Genomic DNA, 25492 nt, shown 5'->3' with positions numbered 1-25492 from the left:
TTGTTTAGGGTGTTGTGCCTATGCAGCTTGTTTAACAATGTCATGTACATTTCTATTTAGGGAAATTAAGAAATACAGGTTAGTAGTCATTTAACAAATTTGTAACTATGTTAGATATGTTTTCAAGGTCAAACAGATACATTTTAGATAGACAGATGATCTTCAAAGACTTCAGAGCCTACATAACACAGCATTTAAGGTGTCTTAACATAAGACAGTGAGACATGTCTACTCCTGGCAACATCAATTTACTTCAAAAAGAATGGTAGACATGAAGAATCTCTTTATGGCTTTACTTTCATTGTGGCAAAGTAAGCCACTGAGAAAGAAACAGCCCTTGCCTCAGTAGATGACAGTATGCTGTTTAAATTGGACAAGAAGGACACAAAAGGTGACTGCCAAAATTTGCCAACACACGTCAAGACAGTTCTTCAAAATTCTTGCTTCACAAAAAAGTCTGTCAGATATTCTAGGCCTGTAGGCTGAAGATGGATACCCCAAAGTTGCAGAGGAACCTTGGGAGACTGACCAGGCAGCCAGATGTCTCTGTCATTTCTATAGTTTTGGAAGTAGCCTTCACTGCACTTCCTGTTTACTCAGGAAGTATCATTCTTGTGTCTTTGATGGGGTTAAAGACTAGATAATTATAGTTACAATTTTCCTTGTTACCAAATTCAGAAAAGAAACTCCCCGAAAGAGGTGCAAAGTGTATAAGGATAAGAGACATAAAAAATCTTACGTTGTTCATCTAAGAAAACGTTTTGAGGTCTAAAAAGATAGTTTTAAGTTAGTAATATAAGTTAGGATAGAAAGTGAATTAGGTACAAAACTTTGGACTCACCAAGGGAGGACAGGTAATGGAACATTTTGTCTGAACTTGCCAAATGCAAAGGTGATGGGAGATGTCATTCTGTAAATCTGTCTCTATTATTGGTTGTTGAATAAAGCACTGTTGGCCAATATGGAAGCAAGATAGGTGGGACTAGGAGTCGAGGAGGATTCTGGGAGAGAGAGACACAGGCAGACACAATGTAGGCTGCCAGAGGAGTAAGAGGTCCGGACCCTTTCTCCAGTAAGAGAAACACTTAGATTAACAATTATGGGTTAAATACTTAAGTCAGAGCTAGCCAGTAAGAATCCAAGCAAAGGGGGCTGGAGAGATGGCTCAGAGGTTAAGAGCACTGGCTGCTCTTCCAGAGGTCCTGAGTTCAATTCCCAGCAACCACATGGTGGCTCACAACCATCTACAATTCAATCTGGTGCCCTCTTCTGGAGTGTAAGCAGAACACTGTATATGTAATAAATAAATAAATCTTTAAAAAAAAAAAAAGAATCCAAGCAAAGAGCCAACAGCTTCATAATTAATATAGTGACTTGTGTGTTATTTGGGGACTGCAACTGTGGCAGGGCCCAGGCGGCTGGCAGGGAAAACTACACGTTACACAAAGGGGCTGGACATTGTGAATGTGTTTCTTACTTGATACTTGTTCTTATATAGTTTTACTTTGTTAAGTTTAAAACCTTCCCCACATTTTTAGACAATACCTGATATTTATTCTTATTATGTGTAATATTACTGTAATAAAGTCAAAACCTTTCCTTTTTATTTAGACAAAAAGGGGGAAATGTTCTTTGTATTGTTGCTCCAAGACCGCCAATAGAGGGTGGAGTACATGTACACCTGGCCAAAATAAAGCATAGATTTCTGGTGACCCCAGATGAAGACAGACACCAAGAGGAAGAAGGAGGGGCTTGAAGCATTCCTCATATGAAAAACATGGAGAGTAGAGCCAGCAGACCACTCCTCTGCTGTTCTTTGGATTTATCAGGTTCTTACCTCAATTTCTGACTCCAGAGCTTTTACTACTACTAGAACAATTAAGGTTAAAAAAAAGGGGGGGCTAGTTATAGAACCAATATAAACAAATCAATTTCTTTTGTAAGTATTGGTGGTGGTGGCAGGTTTACAAACTTAAAACTTAGAACATACAAAGTTTAATAAAAACATACTTTGGAGCACCTAGGAATAAACCAACCAAATCAATCTAAAGTAAAAATAAATGGTGTGCTGCCTAGTTTTTATGTCAACTTCAAACATGCAAGAGGCATCTGAGAGAAGACGCCTCTAGAAGATGGGGCTGAAGGCAAGTCTTGGTAGGTCATTTTCTTACTGATCGATGCAGGGGAGCTCGGCCTAATGTTGAAGATGCTATTCCTGGGATGGTGGTTCTGGAAGGTAAAAGCAAGCAGCCTGAACAAGTCATGAGGAGCGAGCCAGGAAGCAGCACTCCTCCTTGCCCTCTGTATCTGCTCCTGTCTCCAGGCTCCTTCTCTCTGTGTGGGTGCCTGCTATGACTCAAGCCTCAGTGATGGAATTGTAAGCTGAAATGAATCCTTCTCTACCCAGCTTGCTCTTGATCATGGTGTTTTATCACAACAATAGAAACTCTACCTGAGTTTGAGGCCAACCTGGCCTACAGAGCAAGTTCCAGAAAAAGCCAGTTACACACAGAGAAACACTGTCTCGAAAAAAATGAAGAAACAGTTCTGCAGAAGAAACATGGAATATATTCTCTATCAAATGTAAACACGTAGAAACTAAAATAATGACTAATGGGTTATCACAAAGGAATAGACTGAGTAAGAATAAAATGGAAAGTTCAAAATAGACCTATAAATTTATGAAACCTTCAAATATGACAAATGTACCCATCTATTCTGTTACTATAAAAGCATGCCTGAGACTGGGAACACTGGAGAAACAGAATAATCTGGGACCAGTTTAGAAGCCTGCAAGTCTTAAGAGCCTCATAACAAATGCTGTAATAGTGGTGCACACAGAGGGAGAGGTAAGTGGCAAGATATGAATCCAGACAGATTGAGGACCCAAGCTTTCTCTTTCACCATGGGCCATGGAAATTACTTAATCTCTTCTTAAAAAAAAAAAGGAGTGCCATCAATGACTTAAACATCTCCCACTGGTACCTATTCTTCAAGGCTGCATACTATTTCTCCATAATGGCACAGTGAGGAGCACTGCACCACATGGACCCCTGGCAGATATACTCTAACCATAGCAAAGAAACTTTGATTCAAAATAGGCATAGTGGCACATGCCTATAATTCCAGCACTTGGGAGGCAGAAGAACCCAGAAGATCACAAGTTCAAGACCAGTCTGCTGTACATATTTAGTTCCAGGACAGGCTAGATTATAGTGACACCTACCCAATAAATAATAAATAAATAAATAAATGTGAAAATACGGAGGAAAATAGGTCCTTTTCATTAATGTCCCAAAGTTTAACAAAATGTTAACAGATCATCCAGCTTTAAAAAAAAAATCATTGCTGGAAGGTTGTGGCTTATGCCTTTTTCCTAGTACCTGGGAGGAAGAGGTAGACATATCTCTGAGTTTGAGGCCAGCCTGCTCTACAGAGAAAATTCCAGGATAGCCAGGGCTACATAGAGAAACCCTGTCTTGAAAAACAAAAAACCAAAACAGAACCAAAAAGAGTTCATCAAGTAGTAAAAAGTTATAATAGAGACCAAAGCCATTAATCCCAGCACTGAGGCAAGTGAAACTATGTGAGTCTGAGGGCATGGTGCTCTAACTGTATAGCAAGCCCCAGGCCAGTCAAAGCTACAGAGTGAGACCTTATCCCCATAAAACAAATGGGAAAGCAACAATAAAGCTATAGTAGACACTGGCTTTATGAAAACTCAACATCTTGTCAAAGCAAATATTCAAGTAAATGCTCAATATAAATCCGCAGGAACTCAAAAAAGAGTAAACAAAACTAAAGACCACGCTAGCAAAAAATAAAAATGAAAATCATTTCAGACTGCAATTCACAAGTAAGCAGGAGCTAGAAATGTCTAAGCCCACCAGAGACAAACTGCAGAGACCTCGGTACAGAACAGGCATTCCCAGGACCAGAGTTAAGTGGCCCTTAAAAGGTGAGAGTACCCCCCTTCAAATACTGGTGAGTGAAGGAAAAGAAAACACAAAAAGGCTCCAGAAAAAGAAAATAATTCCAGATTCAGAAATAGAAACCTGGCACAGAATACAGCTACATTTTCACAGACCAAGAGAAGAGGGTGATTTTAAACCAAGATCTGAGCAAACTTATTCCAGACCCACAACACTCATCATGAAGGAAAATAATGTCTATGCACAGAGTGGAATAAAAAGAAAACAGACTATCAGTGAACCCTTTCTGATGGCAACAAAGCAAGTTTCAGGACAGCCAGGGCTACATAGAGAAACCATGTCTCAAAAATACAAAAAAAACAAACAAATAAAAAACCAAGGAGGAAAACTACTCAGTATAAAAAAAAAAAAATGAAAGTACAGAAACTGATTCAAACATAAAGGTGGCATTTCAATGGAGTGATGCATGTTTTGTTTAACTGGACATGTATAAGTAAAGAGGAGGGAGGGAGTCAAGATTAGCATACTTCCACTTTACACAAAATAAATTCCAACTACATAAGGTCAAAGTGGGAAAAAACACTATTATGGAAAACTAACACTATTTTAATAATCTTAGTGTTCTTATTCTTACTTAAGTCTTTATTGAAGAAAGCAAAGTTAGACTCAAAGGGAAAAAGACAGATTTTACGATATCACAATAAAAACATGAGTTGAAAGCTGTTGCAAAATGCACAGAGACTAAAGACAAAATTTTTTAAAAATTTAAATTTCAATAAATTCATATGATAAAACAGCATTTCTGAACATCAATAGAAGATAAACTCTTAGCGTGTGAGGTCAGTGTTGTCCGCACACTGGTATGTCTCCGATAACAAAGCATGCTAAAATTCTTTGGGGACTACTGAGTTGGTTTAATGTCCTCTTAAGGCATTTGTTGCAAGCCTAAGCTTGATTCTCAACTACTCACACTGTGGAGAGAATAAACTCCTACACATCCTGCCCCCATGTACATGAGCACAAAATAAATAAAATAAATAAATGTAAAAAGGCTTTAAAAGCCTTTAGCAAATATTTGCTAGCTGCTGACCAAAATTAAGACAGACAGAAAATGCAAACTAAAAGAAATCATTTTCACACATCAAAATGGCAAAAATTAACAAGGCTGTTATATATACACAAAATAAAATATTATTTAAAGATACAACTGTGGATTAAGTAATCTCACTGAGTAGAATTTTCTACCAAATACAGACACAGAAACATCATTATTATGAGATTTGCATTCTCCCTAATGGCATGACGTTGCAAATAACTTAAATGACATGAAAAGGGAAATAGATTTTTTAAAAATCATGGCTACCACCTAAAAGTGTCCCCCACAATTTCCTGTGGCAGATGCCTATTGTGTTCCCCAAATTCAGACTGATAATGATTCAAGGTAAACCTTTAAGAGATGATGGGAGAGGGACTTCTTGGCTAAGACTAGTGGCTTTATAAAAGAAAAAGGGACTTGGGCACTGTTGTCATGTGGTGTTATGAGCAGGAGGACCTTTAGCATGTGCCACTACCAAGAAAATACATTGTCCAGCATGTCCTTATTAGAGAAAACACATCTCTCCTCTATAAATTATCCAGTCTCAGGCATAGTGACACAGTAACAGAAAATAGACTAATACAACCATCAAGATGTTAAAATGGAGGTAATAGATTTCATTCTTGACACTGAAGAATATATTCTTCATTAGGAGGAGAGAATCTAATTTTAGGACCTACAAAAATAAAAAGGAACCAATGATGTCTATGTAGAAGCAAAGAAATCACACACTGGTTATCTCTGATTGATGACATTACTCAAGCAAACTACTACTCCATTTTTGAAAGACTACTTAAAATTAAATATATGTGAATGAGTATGTGCAAATGTGTACAGGTGCCCTCAGAGGCTAGAGATGTCGGATAGCCCCAGGGCTGGAGTTCCAGTGGTTGTAAAGTGCCAGGAGTGAGTGCTGGAAACCACGTGGTTTCTCTTTAGAGCAGTGTATGCTCTTAACTGCTGAGTCATCTCTCCAGTCCTCAATTGTTTTCTAATTATATTGTTTATTTCAGCAATTAGCTGATTTTTATATTTAAAACAAAACTATGTCCCCTAATTCTTTTCATTGGCATGCAATACACAAAAACATTTTTGAAATGACAAATTAACAAGGAAAAATTTTAATTTATAATATACTCATCATAGAAATAGCACTCAATGATTCAACTGCATTAGAATGTACACAATATATATATATATTCCTGGAATTAAAGTCATTATTATAAACTTCTATATTTCATATGAATCAACTATGAGGTTAAAAATTTCTCACAAAGGCAATCTTTCTTAATGATAGGTCCATCTTTTCTAAGGAAAAACTGGAATAGATTTGTGTCTATGAGGCTTTACAACGTTCTAACAATTCATTTCCCATCCCCCCCAAAATAGGTAAATTTATCATGGGAGAAATCAAATGATACCAGTAATTATCTTTGAGTCATGAGGTCATGAGCAGGCACTGTAAGTATCTTTTTAAGATTAAAACCTTAAATTGGGGTCTGGAGAGAACAGTTCTGCTGGTGGAGAGATTGCCTGGCATGCACACAACCCCAGCGAGGTTCCATCATCCCCAGCTGAGAAGAAACTGGGTGCAGTGGCACATGCACCGGCTGCTCTTCCAGAGGTCCTGAGTTCAATTCCCAGCAACCACATGGTGGCTCACAACCATCTGCGATGAGACCTGGAGCCCTCTAGTGGCTTGCAGGCAAACATGCAGTAGGAACACTGTGTACATAATAAACAAGTAAATCTTAAAAAAGGAAAACACTTGGTTCACCTAAATGAGTGACCAAGAAAGAAAAGACAAAGAACTATTGAAAGCAGTATTTAATCAGTAGTGTGACAAGTTACTAATCTCAAAATATAATACTAATTATAAACAACGAAAGTACACCGCTGCCCAATTCTTCTCTTAATTTAAAACATAAATAATATCAAAACAGCTGGTACAGGAATAGAGCTACTGTAACTCAGAAAACAAACTTTGAAGGGAATCTCAAAGCCAGGCATAGTAATGCATGCAGGAAGATCAGGCCTTCAAGGTCAACCTTGGCTACATAACAAGTTGGTGGCTAATCTGGGCTCCAAGCAACCATTAAAAAGAAACCCCAAACTAAAATATATCAAAGAAGGTCAAATTTCAACAGGAAACTATGGAAGTCTTTACATTTACAATGTAAAAGTCACAGGCTTGCCAACTGTCTCCTGAAGTCCCACTAACTAAACTCTAATTTGACACAGGGCTGCTGAGCACTGCTGAACTTTGGAGCCCAGGACCAGCAAATCCCACTTATCAACATAGGTGAGTGTGGCAGCAACAGAAAGGTGACTTTTTACTTTGCTCTTATTAGCAATTCTACCCTAGGTAAGTTACTTAATTTTTCCAAACTACAATCTGCTCATCAGTAAAGTTAAGATAATGAAGTCTTAAAGCTCTTCAATGAGGTGGCTGGAGAGATGGCTCAGAGGTTAAGAGCACTGACTGCTCTTCCAGAGGTCCTGGGTTCAATTCCCAGCAACAACATGGTGGCTCACAACCATCTACAATTCAATCTGGTGTATATGTAATAAATAAACAAAGCTCTTCAATGAAAAGAATACAAGCAATACTTCAGAAGAGGTGTGGGAGGGGAGAGAAAAGAGGCCGATCAAGAGAGCAAGAAGATGTGCATCCTTCAAGAACTACTTTATCCAGAACTAGATTGATGATCCCTTTGGAGAACATTGCCAAATTTAAGAACCCTTAAAATCCCCTCATCTTCTCATTCAGTGAGCTTCAGAAACTCATTCCAATGAGTCAAATCAGTGGCACACACCTATAATTCTAGCTTTCAGGATGCTGAGACAGGAGGATACAAAGTTCAAGGTCAGCCAGCTTGGACTACAGAATGGGCTTGAGGCTAAGCTGAAGCAGCCTGAGGTACATGAAAAGACTATTGATAGTTACATTCATTCACAGTTTATTTGGTATGCCAGAAGTCATTTAGTTCTACTGCCCTCAAAAACCAAAGGCATGGTGGCGGTGCCTCAGTAACAGGACACCTGCATAGCACAAGGTCACTAAAAAATGGGAAAAGAAAGCAAAAAACAATAACTGGAGCTGGAGAGACGGGTCAGCAGTTAAGATCACTGACTGCTATTCCAGAGATCCTGGGTTCAATTCCCAGCACACACATGGCAGCTCACAATTGTCTGTAACAGTTCCAAGGGATCCAACACCCTCACACAGATATATACATGCAGACGAAAACAACAACACACATAAAATAAACAAATGAATGAATTTTAAAAATTAAAGCTATCAGAATGCAACAACAATAAAAAAAAGTTAGTCATAGGAGGACAATTGATATATGTTGACGATACACATGAAAGAATGACAGCATGGTTTATAATAGCAGAAAAAAAAACTAAAGGCAATCCAAATATCTAGGCATGAATAATTTTTAACTAATTTAAGACCATGATAAAATAGGGTAAAATAATGGGCAGGAAAGGGTGTATGTATGTGTATGTATGTATGTATTTATGATGATACACTACAAACAGGGCCAATTTTGTCTTCTCAAGAAAATACTGGTATATGTAGAAATAAGTAAAAAGAAGCCATCCCTCACAATGGCTAGTGCAAACATACACTTCTGCTCTCGACTGTTTACAGCTGGTCCTTTCATCACACGGTAGCCTGCTACCAACAGGCTACTATTATGAGTTCTGTGAGGCAGGTCTGTCCAATAACAAAGATGCTGCAGCAACTGTAAGAAAATTCCTGGTAGCTAATTTAAAAATCAATGTGTCTGCCAACACTAGACCATCTTCAGTTAAGTTTTCAAAGAAAGACCGATAGCCAAGAATGGCATTAATTTCAGAAACATTATCAATATCCTCTGGCTAATAGCTTGTGTCCTCGAAAAACAGGCAGTGGAAGCCTGGCATGATGGATGGCACCTGCTTGTAACTCCAGCACATGGAACAGGAATTTAGAGGTCAGCTTGGGCTACAAAGGGAGACACAGTTTTGTTTGTTTGCTTTTGTTTTTCGAGACAGGGTTTCTCTATGGCTTTGGAGGTTGTCCTGAAACTAGCTCTTGTAGACCAGGCTGGTCTCAAACTCAGAGAGCCACTTGCCTCTGCCTCCCGAGTGCTGTGATTAAGCGTGTGCACCACCAATGGCAGGCAGGAGACACAATCTTAAAGAGCCCATGACCAAACAGGTAATCAAGTGGGCAGGAAAAAATAAAAGAAACAAGAATGAATCTGCAATTGCTGAAAAGTAAGAGGAGGAAGAGAAAGAAGAGAAGACTCTAAGAGGGAAAAAATGGCAAGGTCTCTAATTTTTATCAAAAGAGCCACTGTCTAGGATGATGACACAATCCCTACCTAACCTTTTCCTATTTGCAAAGACTACAAACTACCAACCAACTACAGACCAAGAGGGATTAAGTCAGTCCTTCAAGAAAAACCTTCTCATTTTTTCAAGCAAATCATAGCTATGGTACTACCAGAGAACCATGTAATAAGTAAATTAGTATCTCAAATTTTATTCCAGAACTAACTCATAAAACCAGAACTAATTATAAACCACTAGTCATGATTCATAAACATGTTAAGCCCTATGTCATATATTCTAAACAGTAGTCTATTTTTAGTAAGGATTTTGTGAAATTATCACAAGTTAGAGTTCTGCAATTAAAAATCAAGAAATTCATCCCTCTTGTAATGACTGAGCATAGCTATTTGCTACGGAAGAAACCAAAGAATACCACAAGGATCTTACTGAAAAATCATAGTGTGTGAGAGCATCATGTACGACAGTGTTGTAGCAATCCCTGCAGAACACATTTCTTTATTGCAAAACAAAATGAGAATAGTTTAAAATTCCTTCTTTATAATTGTATGATATATAAGAGTTAAAGAAAGTTAAAATGAGCTGTGCATTGAGGCACACATCTTTAATTCCAGCACTGAAGAAGCAGATACAGGTGATCTCTGGGAGCCTGAGGGCAGCCTGGTCTACACAGCCAGCCAGGGCAACACAGAGATGCCCATTTATTTAAAAGACAGACAGACAGACAGACAGACACACACACACACACGCACGCACGCACGCACGCACACACACATTCTGAATCACATGACTTGGTTTGGTTGGGTTGAAATGGAACCAACATGCAGTTTTTATTTTCCTTTCATTTTTTTTGTTGTTGTTGTTAATCATGGTACCACAGACAAAAAGATAAAACACAAAAATCTTCAAAACCTTGATTTCCACACCAGTTACTATAAACAAGATGTTTCCAAGACAGAACCAAGGCACACATTTCGTGTGTAAGAGAAATTAGTGACCTTTAGCATTCAGACAGGTATTCGTTATTACAGACTCATACTATCAGACAGACCCAGCATAAACTCACACCTGGGAGATACTCATGGATCCTAATATGAAAAATATATTAGACATATATTAGAAACATTTCTGAAAAGCTCAAAGATATGCTGCATAATTACATTAAAAAACCTGCTTTCTCCCATTTTATTTATTTATTATTATTGAATCCAGAAACCATTTTTTGAGGCACTTTTACTTGACCACCATCCAATTCCTATTGTGACAAATTATTCAGGATCCAGTATCTTCGACCATTTTAAATTTTCAAGTATTTAATTTACTATACCTAGACAACTTTGAAAATCCATTCTATATTTCGGTACTTCAAAACACAGCTACAGTACCCAAAAAAAGCCCAATCCTGAAGTACCCCTCCCTTTAAAATACACATGCCAAAACTACTTTGAACCTTTCCTTAAAAATAAGTACCTATAAGAAAACACAAATTCAAACAAGCTCTAGGTGGAAGTAACAATCTGTTAAAAGGCAGCACACTTTATATGTTGCAACACTCTCCCCAGACACCTGCATTTCTGCTGCAGTCACAAATACATGTGCTACTCTGAAGCACAGAGCATGGAGACGCATGAAGCAAGCACACAGACCTGAAATGGATTTGCATTACCTCCAACCTTAGGGCCACCTGCTGAACCAGGCTTCCTCCCACTGCTGACAGGGTTTCCAGATGTTTTAGGTGCAGGAACCTTGAAGGCTGAAGCAGCTGATGATGGCCTGTTTCCATCCACTGATTCTTCATCATCAAAGCTTTTATCTGCACAAAGCATAAGAAAACAGATACTTAAGGAAGCTAAGCTTTTTCCATTTTCCATTAAGATTCAAAAATAAAATAGAGGTACAAATAAAAGAGTATTATTTAGGTAATAAAAATAAAGATCTTTTGAATAAATATTTATATATATTAAGTAGCACTCACTTTAAGAAATAACCCCTGTGATTTAAAATAAAAATACCGTATTATCACATTTCCTACACATACATGTCAGAATATTAAAGCAAACATATCAACTTTAGAGCGGTCAAAGCATCTCTCTTTTTTGATGCTCATATAAGCATTTTCTGCCAGCCCCTCCCATAGCCAATCTTCAAGCACGCCCTGCCTTATTTCTATGCCCAGATTTCTGCAACTTACAATCACAGATCCGTTTGCAAATCAGCCGCCTCATTCCTCCGAATTTCCCTCACCCTAGAACAGCTCCTAATAGTTCACATGGCCAAACACAGTCAATTTGATACTAATCAAAGATTCTATCAAAAATAGATAGAAACAACCACAGAACCACCACTGAGGTTTGTGCCGGCATTTTTCTTTCTCTTCCCTGCCCTAGGTGCTGCAACAGCCAATCAGCTGCAAGGTGACATCATCTTATGGCAGCTACTGCTAGATGAAAGGTAAAAATTCTCCATGCATCTAAAAAATCCTCTATGTACTTACAATGTATTCTCTATCAAAAATGTAAAAGCATTTCATACCAAAGGTTTATAAATCTACATTTGCTTCCTCTTACTTAATACACATGAGAATCCATATAAACAGGACATTAGGTTTTAGGCAGGAATCACTGTGCTGTGTGCTACTGCATCGGGGAAAGCACGAGAACAGCAGGGCTCACTGCTGTACATAATTAACTGCCTGTAACCTCACAATAGTGACAGAAATGAAACCCAACAGTCTCCTCTCTTAAGTGATTCTCAGGAGTTCTCCAGTTTCCTCCTGGAATATTCACAGCCACACTGGTATCATCTCCTCACATACAAGCTCACCAGCCTCCAGCCAACTCCTCCCTCCCCCACTCACAAGATAGAAAGATGCCTTGGACTCTGCTGAGAAATGGTTTTCTCTAGGACCCTGCACAAACCAATGCTGACAGACAAGATGGGTGAGGCAGAGAAGCAGGCTGCAGACCTACGTCTGATTCTTCTTCCTGCCCCTCCCGTTTTCACCACACACATGCCCACTCATCCAGAATAAGTGATCTCCATGAAAACATGCCACCAGTGTAAGTATTAGATAGGGTTAGGGAAGGAAGACCCCAACAAATTCTAAGACCGCTTATTAGGAAAAAATAAATAATGATCTAAAATCATGTTCCATTTCAGCAAGGGTTTTGTTAATATCACTTCTGCTCCCCCAATCCTACCTGCGTGCCAAAATCATCTTCTAGTTTAAATACAACATTATTTTACCATAACATAATTAGGGAGCCAGTGCGGAGAAATTAATGAGCTGAAAACGTGTGCTTTAAATATATCACTGTGTTAAGTACACCAAAATAATTCAAAATAAACTCTTTTTTTGGTTCATCATTATATTCACATTCACACACACACACACACACACACACACACACACACACACACACACACAAACAGAAAATCTACAGAAAGTCAGGCATTGAAACAGAAGAGGCAGAAGTTCCCATGGAAACGGTGTTCCCTTCCTATACACACAAGAACTGAAAAGATAAGTGTTCCTACCATTAAAAAAAAATTAACTCTTAACATCCTCAAGCTACTGGGATTTTAAAACTTTGTTAACAAAGGAAGCATACATGTCCCAAGAAACAAACTAAATTTTCACAAAAAGAATGTCAGTCTAATCAGTACCCAGACGCAAAGATTACCTTCACCTTGTGTCTTCTAAGCATCTCCAAACCCCTGATCAGGCCAGTCAGTCACACAGCAGTTAAGAAGTAGAATGTCTGCTGTGGCCTCTGGTGTGTCTTCACTAAATAGGAAGTTGATACTGGGAGATTCATTTTGCTGCGTATAGCTCTGGTATATGAAGTATCAGTGTCCTGGGCTCTGGTATATGAAGTATCAGTGTCCTGGTGCCCACTCCACTGCTCACAGACATGTGAGCTACTCAGAGTCTGCAGTTATTGTAAAGCTGTGCTCTTGAAAGACAAACAAAAGGGCCTGTGGGCTTCAGCACTCCTGGCAAGCAGTACACAAACCAAGGTCAAGCATCTCAATAAACTCCACAATTCTGTGCTTTTTGTTAACATAATGCTGTTTCAGATCTGAAAACATTTTGTATTTTGAATTTGGGGATTAGAGATATTCAGCTAAATGTAAGTAGACTCGTACAAATATTCCAAAAACAGAGAAAAGACCCAAAATCTGAAATAAACAAACACTCTTGGTCTGAAGCAATTCAGATAAGGGATGGTCAACGTAATTTATCTGAGATCACAGGAAATCAAAGATGCATTTAGTAATATCTATGGCAGTGCTGCTGGAATGTGATATTCAGACAAAGCTCAGAATCACTGGCGTTCCTTAGGGATGCATTCTAGATTACTGTAACACTTGTTTATTCTGTGTACCCATGTGTCATGGCATTCATGTGGACTGCTTCAGGAGTTAATTCTCTTTTTCTATCATGCTGGTCCAGGGGACTGCACTCAGGACATCAGGCATGGCAGCACCTATACCTGCTGAACCATCTTCCCAGTCCCCTAAAATGTGAATTCTTGGGTATGAACTCACCTGTACTGCATCAGAAATTATTGTAAGGACGAAGTCTGATCCGCTGCTATTTAAGAGCTCATGACAATCATGTGTGAGCCACTCAGAGGTTGGTAGATTCTCTTTCTAATAAAAAGGTCCCATGGCAAATATCATAGGCCTGGAAATCTCTATACAAATGTCCTTTGTGCAACTGCTCAATTATGACATAATAACAACAAAGCAACCCACCATCTACAAAGAAATAGGTACAGCTATGTTTCAATATCAGGTAAACAAATAAGAGGACAACTAAGACTGGTCCAAAAGCAACAATTTGCCAATCCCTGGTTTAGGGTAAAAACTAGAAGAAGACTAATTTAAAAAATAAAAAAATAGTAACTAAAATAATTTTTAAAAATGAAAAATACATTAAAGTTTGAAAAGATTTAAAAATTTTAAATACAATGAAAAATAATTTTCTGCGCTAGATATGTAAACTCAACTTCCTGTGTACTGAAGGACCAAGAACCATCCTTGTATTCTAAAATAACTGTAGTGTGTTATTCTCTGAAGCAGAGAACTTTAAAGTTGGGCTTTTCTTTTTCATTCCACTGGCCATTAGTGCAACAGCAATTAGGCATGAGTAGTCACTGAATACATTTGTCTCATGGAGCAGTTAAAAAAGGTAAACTTTTAAAATAATTTCTTGGGGGAGGGTGTAACCTGAAATGTTTTTCTTCAGTTTAAAACTACATAAAGAAGGGAACTAGAGAAATGATTTAGAAGCGAGCAGGCTGCTCCTCCAGAGGACCCGGGTTCAGTTCCCAGCACCCACAGAGGCTGACAGTTGTCTGTACCTGCAGCTCCAGGAGGATCTGACCCCCTCTTCTGGCCTCCTCAGGCTCTGCACACACACATGATGCACAGACATGCATACAGGAAAAACACACCTACACATAAAACAAAAATAAATCTTAAAAACAAAAACTACACAAAAGGGCTGAAGAGATGAGTGAGCAGTTAAGAGTGCTTACTGCTCTTGTTAAAGAACCCAGGTTCAGTTCCCAGTACCAACACTAGGCAGCCCACAATCCCATAAGTCCAGTCCAGAGAATCCAAACCACTTGTTTGGCCTCCACAGGCAGCTGCACTCATGTGCACAAACCACTCCTACACTCTTTGGATAAAATGCCTGGTTTTTAAAAGTCTTAAAAGCAACCAACGTTTGACAACAAGAAACACAAAACTAGAACCAGTACTTCAGAGCTTCTACTCTATTGTGAGGCAAAAAGAACAGATTCACATCCACCTGACACACAAGCAGAAGTTAGAATACCAAATTACAAACTCTTAAGGTTAAAGGGAACCACAAGACAACCCTTATTTTTCTATTGTCTATTTTTTTTTAACTTTTTTTCACTGGGAGATGGCTCAGTAAGTAAAGTACATACTACAAAAGTGTAGGACCCCTTCCACATAAAACTGGATGAGATAACACCGACACCTGTCACCCCAGTGCTCCTAGAGGGAAATGAGAGGTGACTCTGTGACAGCTAGCCTGGCATATGCAGGAGGAAAACCCAATGTGGGAGGTGAGGCCTGAAACCCACTCCCACGTGGGCTCACTAGCACACACACGCACTCCCACGTGGGCTCACTAGCACACACGCACTCCCACGTGGGCTCACTAGCACACACACGCACTCACACGTGGGCTCACTAGCACACACACGCACTCACACGTGGGCTCACTAGCACACACACGCACTCACGCAAATGCACACAGTGCTTCTACCACCACAAGTACCATCACCATCATACATGAGCTAAAAGGTAAGTAAATGAATAAACTGGGGTGGCGAGTGGGAGGGGAGGAGGAGAGGGGCGGGGCGGGGAAAGGAAGCGGGGTGGGGGGGGGGAGACAGGGAAGTGAATCAAATCAAAAGCTTCAGTACAGTAAATGAGCCAGATACTCAAGTTCTACTTCTGTGGGCTGCTAAGAGCACAAACAAAATTCCTAACAACACCCCAAAGGTATTAGAGGACAAGAGTAATAGAGCAGAATGACTTCGTGTTATCTATCTGCACACTGGAAAAGGTGACCAGATGGAGAACAGGAGAGATGGGCAGGTGGGGGAAAGAGCCGGAGTAGAGACTGAACACGCATGAACAACTACTAGGAACAGGTGTCCTTAAACACTGCATTTCCTCTGTGAGGAAGCAATGGTGGAGTGGGCTATAGTGCTAGCTACATGAGGAAGATTAAAAGGTAAGGAGATGGAAAGAGGACACATCCACGAAGATGAAGGAGTAAGAGGTGACAGTAAGAGACAGGAGGGCGACGGAAGACATGAAAACAGATGGATAGGTCATGGAGGGAATGACAAGAAGTGAAGGGAATTGCAAGATGCCATTCTGGAGTATGGGTCCAAGAGCTTTGAATAAATTCTTTTTTAAAATGTTAATTTTCTAGTTAGAAGAAATTCCTTATACAACTTACTATATTTAAATGCATTCACAAATAAGAAATGCTAGTTTGTGTTTTATTACCTAAATGAGAGAAAAGGAGGATACGTAAACTAGAAATAATAATAAAGTATTATTTCTCAAAAAAATCTTACATAAACTATGGCAAACCATGAACATTTCACAAATCTAGGAGGTGGGAATATGGAAAACTGTACTGAGTGCATGTCTCTGCTGTGGTTACTAAACTGCATAATAAAATAACCTTAGAAGTAAAACAACAACAACAAAAATCAAAACGAAACAACAACAAAAAACCCCAATAACAACAACAACAACAAAAACAAACCCAAAAAACTCTTAAATTCCTTAAAGGCTTCATAAAAAGTAAACAAAACCAAATGAATTCCCCCTGCACTAGCTGAACCACAGTGCAAGAAAAATGAATTGTTTAGTAGGTGTTAGGCTGTGTAGCCTGGACATGATTTAGGAAAACAATAAACTGAACTGTTCTATCTGGGTGGGGGCAGAAGGAGAAAGAGATACAAACAGAAGAGGATGGAGGAAAGAAGGAAGAGACCCGAGGAGATGGAGGACACTGGAAGAAGGAAGTAAAGGAAGGGAGGAAGGAAGACAGAAGGAGCGGGGAGTACCAGACCACGTGGGGAAGGAACTCAGCTTGCCTTTGCCACCTTCAACAGCATGTGTGGAGGCTGGGGAAGCTCTGTGTTGCTGACTCACAAGCCGGCTCCTATGCCCAAAGTCAAGACAGCATGGGAAAACAGGCTTGCTTTGGGCTTTTCATTTTCTTCAGTAGAACTCTATTACGTCTTGTTAGAAAAACAAATTTCCTGTCCAGCACTAGCAGATTCAGCCAGTCTTTCCAGATTTAAACCTCTCTAAATTAATGTTCACATTTCTTGCATGGCCTCCTTCAAGTCCATGCTACTTAGGTTATATGGGTATAACAAACATTTTTAGGTTTTTAACTATGTTTGGTTTTTGTTTTTTTACGAGACAGGGTTTCTCTGTATTGTAGGTTTTTAACTATGTTTGGTATGGGATGAAAAAGACATTGATGTGATTCTTCAGTTCTTAAAATTAACATAATTAAAAGCTTGGTAGACTACAGACTGCAGACTAGGTGAAAGGTTTTGTTTTTCTCTCTTTGGTGTTTGGAGACACTGTCTCAATATGTATACTTGGCTAGCTTAGAACTCATGTAAACAAAACTGGTCTTGTACTCTGCACTAGAGTGAAGTTTGTTTCTTCCTTTCTTTCTTTCTTTTGTTGTTTGTTTGCTTTACGAGAAGGAGTTTCTCTGTGTAGCACTGGCTGTCCTGGAATTCGCTATGTAGACCAGCTCACAGAGATCTGCATGTCTCTGCCTCCTAAGTAATGGGATTAAAGGCATGTTGCTACCATCACCACCTGGCCAGAGTGAATTTCTTAATAGTCAAATTTGTATCAGAAACTAGTCTGACAATTCTGGTGAGATCATTATTGGTCAAGCTAGATAGCATTAAACATATGACACTTAAAATTGGTTTTAAAATTTTGCTTTGAAAAGGGTGGTGGTGGCGCACATCTTTAACACCAGTACTTGGGAGGCAGAATATTATGCATGAACTGGAATTTACCTTCAAGTTTAGGTTTTTAATAAACAAGTAAAGAAGACCGCCTATACATTAAAGGCGCATTTAGTCTCTGGTAGCTATATAAATCTGACAGCAATGGGAAGGGTGACTACTTCACAAGTGTAAACAATCCTAAAAGAAAACACCACAAAATTTGGTTCAAAGTTTAACTACCTCTGTTTAACACAAACCAGTGCTCGAAGACAAGTTTCATCAGTCTTGGATGTTTTAAAATTCTTGATACAAACATTCATTTTACTAGTGAATACTTTCAGCATACAAATACATAACACCTTCTAGTTGTTATGAAATAGTAAGTAAGGGAGGCTTGTTCCCTAAGTGTTAAACTATTAGTCAGTGGGCTGTTTGTTACTGTTCTTTTCTTATCGTGTGTTACTGGCAAAATACACCCTGTGGTGGGGCTGAAGAGATGGCTCACCAGTTAAGAGCACGGCTATGCTTCCAGAGGAGCAGGATTCCATTCCCGGCACCCACACAGCAGACAACAACCATCTGTAACCCCAGTTCCAGACATCTGATGCCCTCTTCTGGCCTCTACAGGCACTGAGTACACATGATATGCAAACATACACACAGGCAAAACACCGATGTCCAAAAATAAAAATAAAATAAATAAGTAAAGGAGCTATATATACCAGGTACTACATGCTACATTTCCCTCAGTTCTTCCAGAGTCTGAGATTGGAAGGGTAAACATCTGGGATAATGCCATACCAATGTGGTTTCATCATCCAGACAACTGCCCTTGTTTAGAAAAACTTTCTGGAACACTGACTTTGCTTCCACCACATTGAATTGTTGGATTTTTATCTCCTGAAATTCTGTTATTGTAGCCTTAAGTATTTCATCTGTAGTTGTCGAGACTGAGAGTTCTTGAGCCAAGACTTCCAAGTATCTTAGCTGCTGCCCAGGGTTTGTCTTTTAAATTCATTTGGTAGCAAAACCTGAACTAACCTAAATTCAGTTTATGGTAAAACATAATAAAGCAAACATGAATCTATTTGTTCTTTTTATTCCACTCATTGTAATCTGTACACATTAACAAAATTTAACAACGTGCATGATTATAGGGTACTACTGCCTTAGGCCTGGAAGGAGCCATTACATAGCATATGAAATATGACCAACCGTCCCCCCAAGGTTTCTTCTTTTTTAAACTGGGTCTTGCCATATATCCCAAGCTGGCCTCAAATTTATAATCTTCCTGCCTCCATCTTCCACATCCTGGAATTACAGGTGTATGCCATGACACCTGTTTTCCCAGGGTTTCCAATAAGGATTTGTGAGTTTCTATAATTCAATGGAACCCCCGCCCCAAAACACACACACACACCACTTGTTTTATTTTTTTACTGAAGGTAGGCCACAATTTCAAATGGTTTTTAAATGTTCTGCTTCATGTTTAAGATACATGTATCCAAAGCAACTCTGTCTAAGATACACATAACACACAAAGAGTTGTTCCATTTCACAGGGCAAAAGAAGCAAGCCAAAAACCACACACGGGTCTCACAGTATTATTTTGTGCAGATTTTCTTCAGTAAACAGCTAGTTCAATAAGAAACCCAATACCAGTGATTTACACACAAGAAATACACTCTACTTCATACTAACAAGTTTCTTATACCACAGTTCCTCTTTCACTTGAAACTATATCCTTCCTTATTCTAATTAAAACAACAAGCAATAGGACTTTGGGTTTCTGGGCTGTTATACTCTTCTTGCATAGCCAATGAGAACCAATGAGTATGGTCCTTGTTTAACGGCAAAATTATCAAAAGGTTAGTAAGCAAGAAACTTATAACCACCATTCATGTCTAAGGAAACTCACAGGATGCTCTATTACCTCGCCCCTGTCTGCCCCCAGGTTATCCCTACTCAATCCTTTCTGGTAGCAATTCCTGTTTAACCCAGACAGCATGTCTAAAAGTCTTCTCTTTACATCTTTTGTAAAGCATTTCATCCATTCTGCACGTCAAGTGTCCTCAAAATGCTGACAAATTTCCAGTACTCCCATCTGAGTTCCAAATCCATATATCTACTATCTTTGACATGTCCCCTGAGGAAATCATCCCCTATGGAAATGTCAAAGGCATCTCCAGTTTAACATAGATGATTACTCCAACACTTTTAAGTCTTCCCATACCAGTGAGACAAATGACATAACTATCTGTGCTACTCAAGCTCAAGATGTGGGAACACCCCCAATGCATTTTCCCATGCCCACATCTACCATCTACCAACAACAGCTCTTGTCCTATGTAACTCCCAGTAGTATGGTTACTTCTTCTGCCACTCCTAATCTAAAGCCAGACTTGCACCACCCTGTCTATAGCACCATAACAGATGCTTTACTGGGCTCTTTGTTTATATTCTTGATCTCCTTTCAAACCACAACGTTGACACTGTGATACACACCCTACAAGGAATTTGGATCAAGGATATTGAAACAAACAAAAGGAAGCTATATAAAGGATGGATTTGGTTGACAACTATACATTGCTTAATACTGATGACACAGACAACCAGATATTGTATGTCTTCTGACAGAAACCCAAATCTAGATCTGGTACCATGCCTCCTAATCCTTCCTAAAACAGTTCCACCAACTAGGGACCAAAAATTCAAATATATGAGTGTATGGGGGTCATTTTTATTCAAACCACCATAGTCAAACAAAACAGCACTTTTGAAAAATCTGTATCAACAAAACACTCAAATCAGACTTCGTTTTGATCAAGCATTTTCAATTTTCAAGAAATAAAGTAGATATAGATACAGGTGTGATGGTACATGCCTGAAATCCCAGCATTTAGGAAGAGGCAGGAGGACCAGGATTTCAAGATCATCCTCAACTACATAAAACTTGTAAAAAGCCAAACACGTGAACAAAAGATGAAACAAAAATAATCAACAAAAGCATTGCTATAATGCAATTACTAATCTATAATATGGAAAGCACTTACCTGAGAGATGCCAAATAAATTACAAAAAGAAAGATCACCTCTACTGCTAATAAGAGATGTATTAGCCAACAACAGTGGGGAACCTAACTTGAATCCTAGTGTTTGAAAAAATATTTACATAACAACTGAGATCTGAACACTGAAATTATTAAAAATTATAATTTGAATCACTTTACTCTATTTTCAAAATTCATACAACAGAACCTAATACTGTAAGTCACACTGTAAGAGTGAACACATAAGCTAAGGGCAAAGTATGTGGGGTGAGCCCATAAGGAATATCAGCACATTCTTCCAAGATGCCAGTAACAGGGATGGATGACTACTGGGGGTGGGGGCACATGACACTATGTCAAAGCTGCAACTCGGATTTTTCCCCACCCCTAGACAGGTCTTGCTATGTAGTCCAGGCTGGACTGGAATTTGTGGCAATCCTATCTCCACCTTCATGTGTTGGGATCACTTCTTTATGTCCACCTACAAATCAGACTGCCAAGAATCTAACTTCCACAGCATAAAAATTATATACCTTGCAGAATGACAGAGAAGTAACAGTGCCTATGACAGAAATGAATACTAGGAGCAACTGCAAATCTATGGAATGATTTCATCCTTAAAACCCTCAACTCGGGACATGGGGGAGCAGGAAGGTTGAGTTGGGGGAAGAATAGAGGAGAGCAGGATGAGAGATACTATAATAGAGGGAGTCATTCTAGGTTTGAGGGGAGATCTGGCCCTAGTGAGATTTCCAGATATCTACAAGGATGACACCAAGTGGTAAACTAAGCAACAGTGGAGAGACTACCTTAAATGCCCCTCCCTGATAATGAGTTTGACGACTATCTTATATTATATACCATCCTAGAACCTCCATCCAATGACAGACAGAAGCAGAGGCAGACACCCACAGCTAAACACTGAACTGAACTCCTGGAACCCAGTGACAGAGAGGGAGGAGTGATGAGCAAAGAAGTCAAGACTGGAATGGTGAAAACCGGAGAAACAGCTGAGCTGAACAGGGGGGAGATCTTAGACCCCAGACTGATGGCTGAGAGGCCAGCATGGGACTGATCCAGACCCCCTGAATATGGGTGTCGGTGAGGAGGCCTAGACAATCTATGGGCCTTTGGGTAGTAGATCAGTATTTACCCCTGGCACACAAATGGACTTTGGGTGCCCATCCCACAATGAAGGATGCTCGCTCAAGCTGGACACTTGGGGAAGGGCCTAGGCCCTCCCCAGAACGAAATAACAGACTCTAGAGATCCCCCAGAGGGTCATACCCTCCCTGGGGAATGGAGTGGGGATTGGGGGAGAAGGGGAAGGCTGGTGGGGGGAGTGGACATGGAGGGGAGGGAGAAGGAGCTGGGACTGACATGTGAGGCAAGCTTGTTTCTAATTCAAATATATAATTTTTAAAAAAACCCTCAACATATATACCCAGACATGAATGCTCACACGCGCACGCACGCACAGACCCCTCATGAAAAAGAAACTACTGGAAAAGGCAAGTTCTTGTAATCATTTAAAATTTTGTTTGCCAAGGTTAAACGTTTGAATGATAAAATAATGTTTCTCAGATGCACAGTAAAAGAGAAAGATGGAACAAATCATTAAAGACACAGTGGAACAACCTACTAATTCCAACTTATAACTAGGAACAACTATTCTGAATTATATAGAAAAAGCAGAAGCCAACAAAGGTGTGAGACATAATAAAAAAAAATTAACAGAAGAGGCAGTTTGAGAGAGCACTCAGTGGAAAGTACTTTCTGCACAAACATGAGGACCTGAGTTCAAATCCCCAGGAGCCATGTTCACAGTTGACTATGGTGGCAGCTTAGGCAACCCCAGGTAAGGAGGGGTATCTCTGGAGCTGACAGGTCAGTCTACCCAAGATGGTGAGTTCCAAGTTCAGTGGGAAGAAAGTACGGTGGAGAGCAATAGAGGAAGACACTCAACAGTGACCTCTGGTACTGTCACAATAGGGTATGCACATCTGAATGCATGCGCTCACACCCATGCACAACATTAACAATAAAATGCTATTATATTTATTATCAATTTACAATAGAAAGCTTTCCTGAACTAAGTCAAAAATCTTCAGAAATAAAAGCCAGTAAAAGAATTTTTAGACAGGTAGTGGTGACACACACCTTTAATCCCAGAGGCAGAGGCAGGACCATCACTGTGAGTTTGAGGTCAGCCTGGTCTACCTAGCTAGTTCCAGAAAGAAATCCTGTCTCAAAAATAATCTTTTTTATTTTGTCTTTAGAATATAAATTTTCAGTAAATTTACTAGAAGTTGAGACTTCTAATAATTTTAAGATATAATTTAATAATTTAAAGAATATTTAAGGACTTTGTGGGGTTTTTTCCCTTTTGAATAAAGGGAGGAAGGTTATCTTTAGAGATGCAAGACTTCCAATGGCTCAATCAAGAGATAATCACAATTTAAACCATTAATAAAATCAAATAACATCTCATGAAACAAACAAGGTAAATAATAAGCGAGGTTCAGAAAAGTTAGAAATTGTATAGAAATTTGCTCACCTAAATTTTTAAGCCAGCAGCTATTAAGAACATCAAACTGCACATTCTATAAATACAAAGAAAAGCTGTAAGCCTTTAAAGACTCCAACTCATTACTGATAGCAGGCTTGAAAATATGCTGCTACTGGCACTCAACAATCTGCACCCAGCAGGTAGGTGGGGAGGGAGTGCCTCAGGAAGGCTGCAGTCTGTTTACAGGGACCTCACAGAACTGCACCAAAGGCCGGCAGTGACTACTGTAAAGCTGCTTTGTTTTTAGCCACTGGCTAGTTTCAATCTTAGAGACTGCTACTTACTGTCTTCTGTCTTGTCTTACATTAATGCTAATGCCATTTTTAAAGGGCTTGGATAGAATGGAAAATTCAGTCAGCAGAATAAGAGAGACATCTGACTGCTTCAAGTGGCCGACGGTCTCTTCTAGCTTTTGAATACTTCCTGAAACATCATCTCACTGTTATGTGCACCGCTGGCTTTCCCGATTCTCAATAATAGCTACTCTTTTGTTCCTTGTAATTTACTTCTCTCCACATGCTTCTTTTTCAATGCTATCACTGATTTTAGTAGAAAATATTGGCCTTGCATCAGTGAGTGGAAAGGCAGGTTTCTTTTCTGTGATTTACATCAGACAACCCTAGTGCGTGGAAGAAGGATCTTTTCAACATGAGCTCCTTGCTAGTGGTCCATTCCTCTTCAACTAAGTTTCAATGAGTCAGAAGTGATCCTAGAAAGAAAAGGATCTCATAGAAGGATAATCCCTGAAAATTCATGATTATTCTTTTTTTAAGCACAGGATCTCACTATGTAGCCCTAGGTGGCTTAGAACTCACTATAATTCACAAAGCTCTCCCTGCTTCTCCCTGAGTGCTAGAAGTAAAGGGGTTTGCCGCTACACCTGGTCCAGTTGCATATATTCGTAATATAGTAATTTTTGAATAGACTGCATTGAAATGTCAAAACTTTAGAAAGTCAATTTATAACAAAACCTTATTTCTTTCCAGCCACACTGCAGGAACAACAAAAGGCCAAATTCCTTTCTCATGCTTCTGGGGCAGATTGCAGGCCTCAGCACCACATAATAATCCTACAGGTTTTTAATTAACCCTCTTGGATATGAGTGCACAATTACTCAAATGTTTGGTTTTATGCTTTGGAATAAGAATGAAACAACTAACGTTAAATGCTACCCACCCTCAAGGACTCACCAAACAGTAAGCTACCCCAGGACCCTCAGGACTCTCCAAGCAGTAAGTCATCCCAGGATCGCACAAATCTGAGTTGACCTTGAAATAAAACTGTCGATGACATAAATGGAATACCTAAAGATCATCTATAAACAAATAAAAAGTCAAATGATTTGGCCAAAGACTCCAAAAGGTGGGCTGGAAAGACAGCTCAGTTGGTAAAGTAAATGCTTACTGCACAAAAGCCAACCCATCCTAAAACCTCATTCCTATCTCTGGATGGCTGCAACAGGTAGATAGAGATACTAGGGGCTTGCTGGCCAGTTAACCTAACTCACACAGTAAGTTCTAGGTTTCGTGGGAAATCCTGTCTCAGAAAATAAGCAAGAGCAAAGGAAGAAGTCACCAGTTTCAACCTCTGAACTCCACATCTTCCTGCACAGGTAAGCAGACCTGCATAAATAAAACAAGCCAAATGGCAACTCTCAGAACACACACACAAGTCCTATGAACATAACAAGTGTTATCAGAAAGCAGGCATATTTGATAATATGAAAGATACTTTTCACTGATTGTCAAATTATTTAACAAAAATATCAAGAACTGAAAAGAATGCTGGTTAGTAGCTATTACTATTGAGAATGTATATAATAAAATATTTTGGACGTACAGTTACAGCTAACACAACTTGAAGAGAAATTCTGGTCCTAAAATGCTTACAGAGTATTTTGAAAAAATGCACATGTCTGTATTCACATAAGCGGCCTTTTCCAGAACAATT

General features: G+C 39.2%; 1 protein-coding gene across 39 annotated transcripts in view; it reads right to left on the bottom strand.

Moving 5' to 3' along the window:
• The window catches only part of Clasp2 (cytoplasmic linker associated protein 2), a 170668-nt gene that overhangs the window by 95302 nt on the left and 49874 nt on the right, over positions 1-25492 (bottom strand). For 33 of the 39 annotated variants that reach the window (XM_040740093.1, XM_040740094.1, XM_040740096.1 and 30 more), the window contains one exon: positions 11042-11188. In XM_040740093.1, the coding sequence (XP_040596027.1) occupies positions 11042-11188 (147 nt within the window). Of the gene's footprint in view, positions 1-11041; positions 11189-11566; positions 11766-25492 lie in introns of those variants that run through there. The other 6 variants (XM_005075012.4, XM_005075018.4, XM_005075019.4 and 3 more) reach the window with 2 other exon arrangements.

Source organism: Mesocricetus auratus, unplaced genomic scaffold (genome assembly GCF_017639785.1).
Source record: "Mesocricetus auratus isolate SY011 unplaced genomic scaffold, BCM_Maur_2.0 Super-Scaffold_100691, whole genome shotgun sequence".
NCBI lineage: Eukaryota > Metazoa > Chordata > Mammalia > Rodentia > Cricetidae > Mesocricetus > Mesocricetus auratus.
Note: the sequence above shows the minus strand (reverse complement) of the source record. Positions and strands in the feature narration are given on the sequence as shown.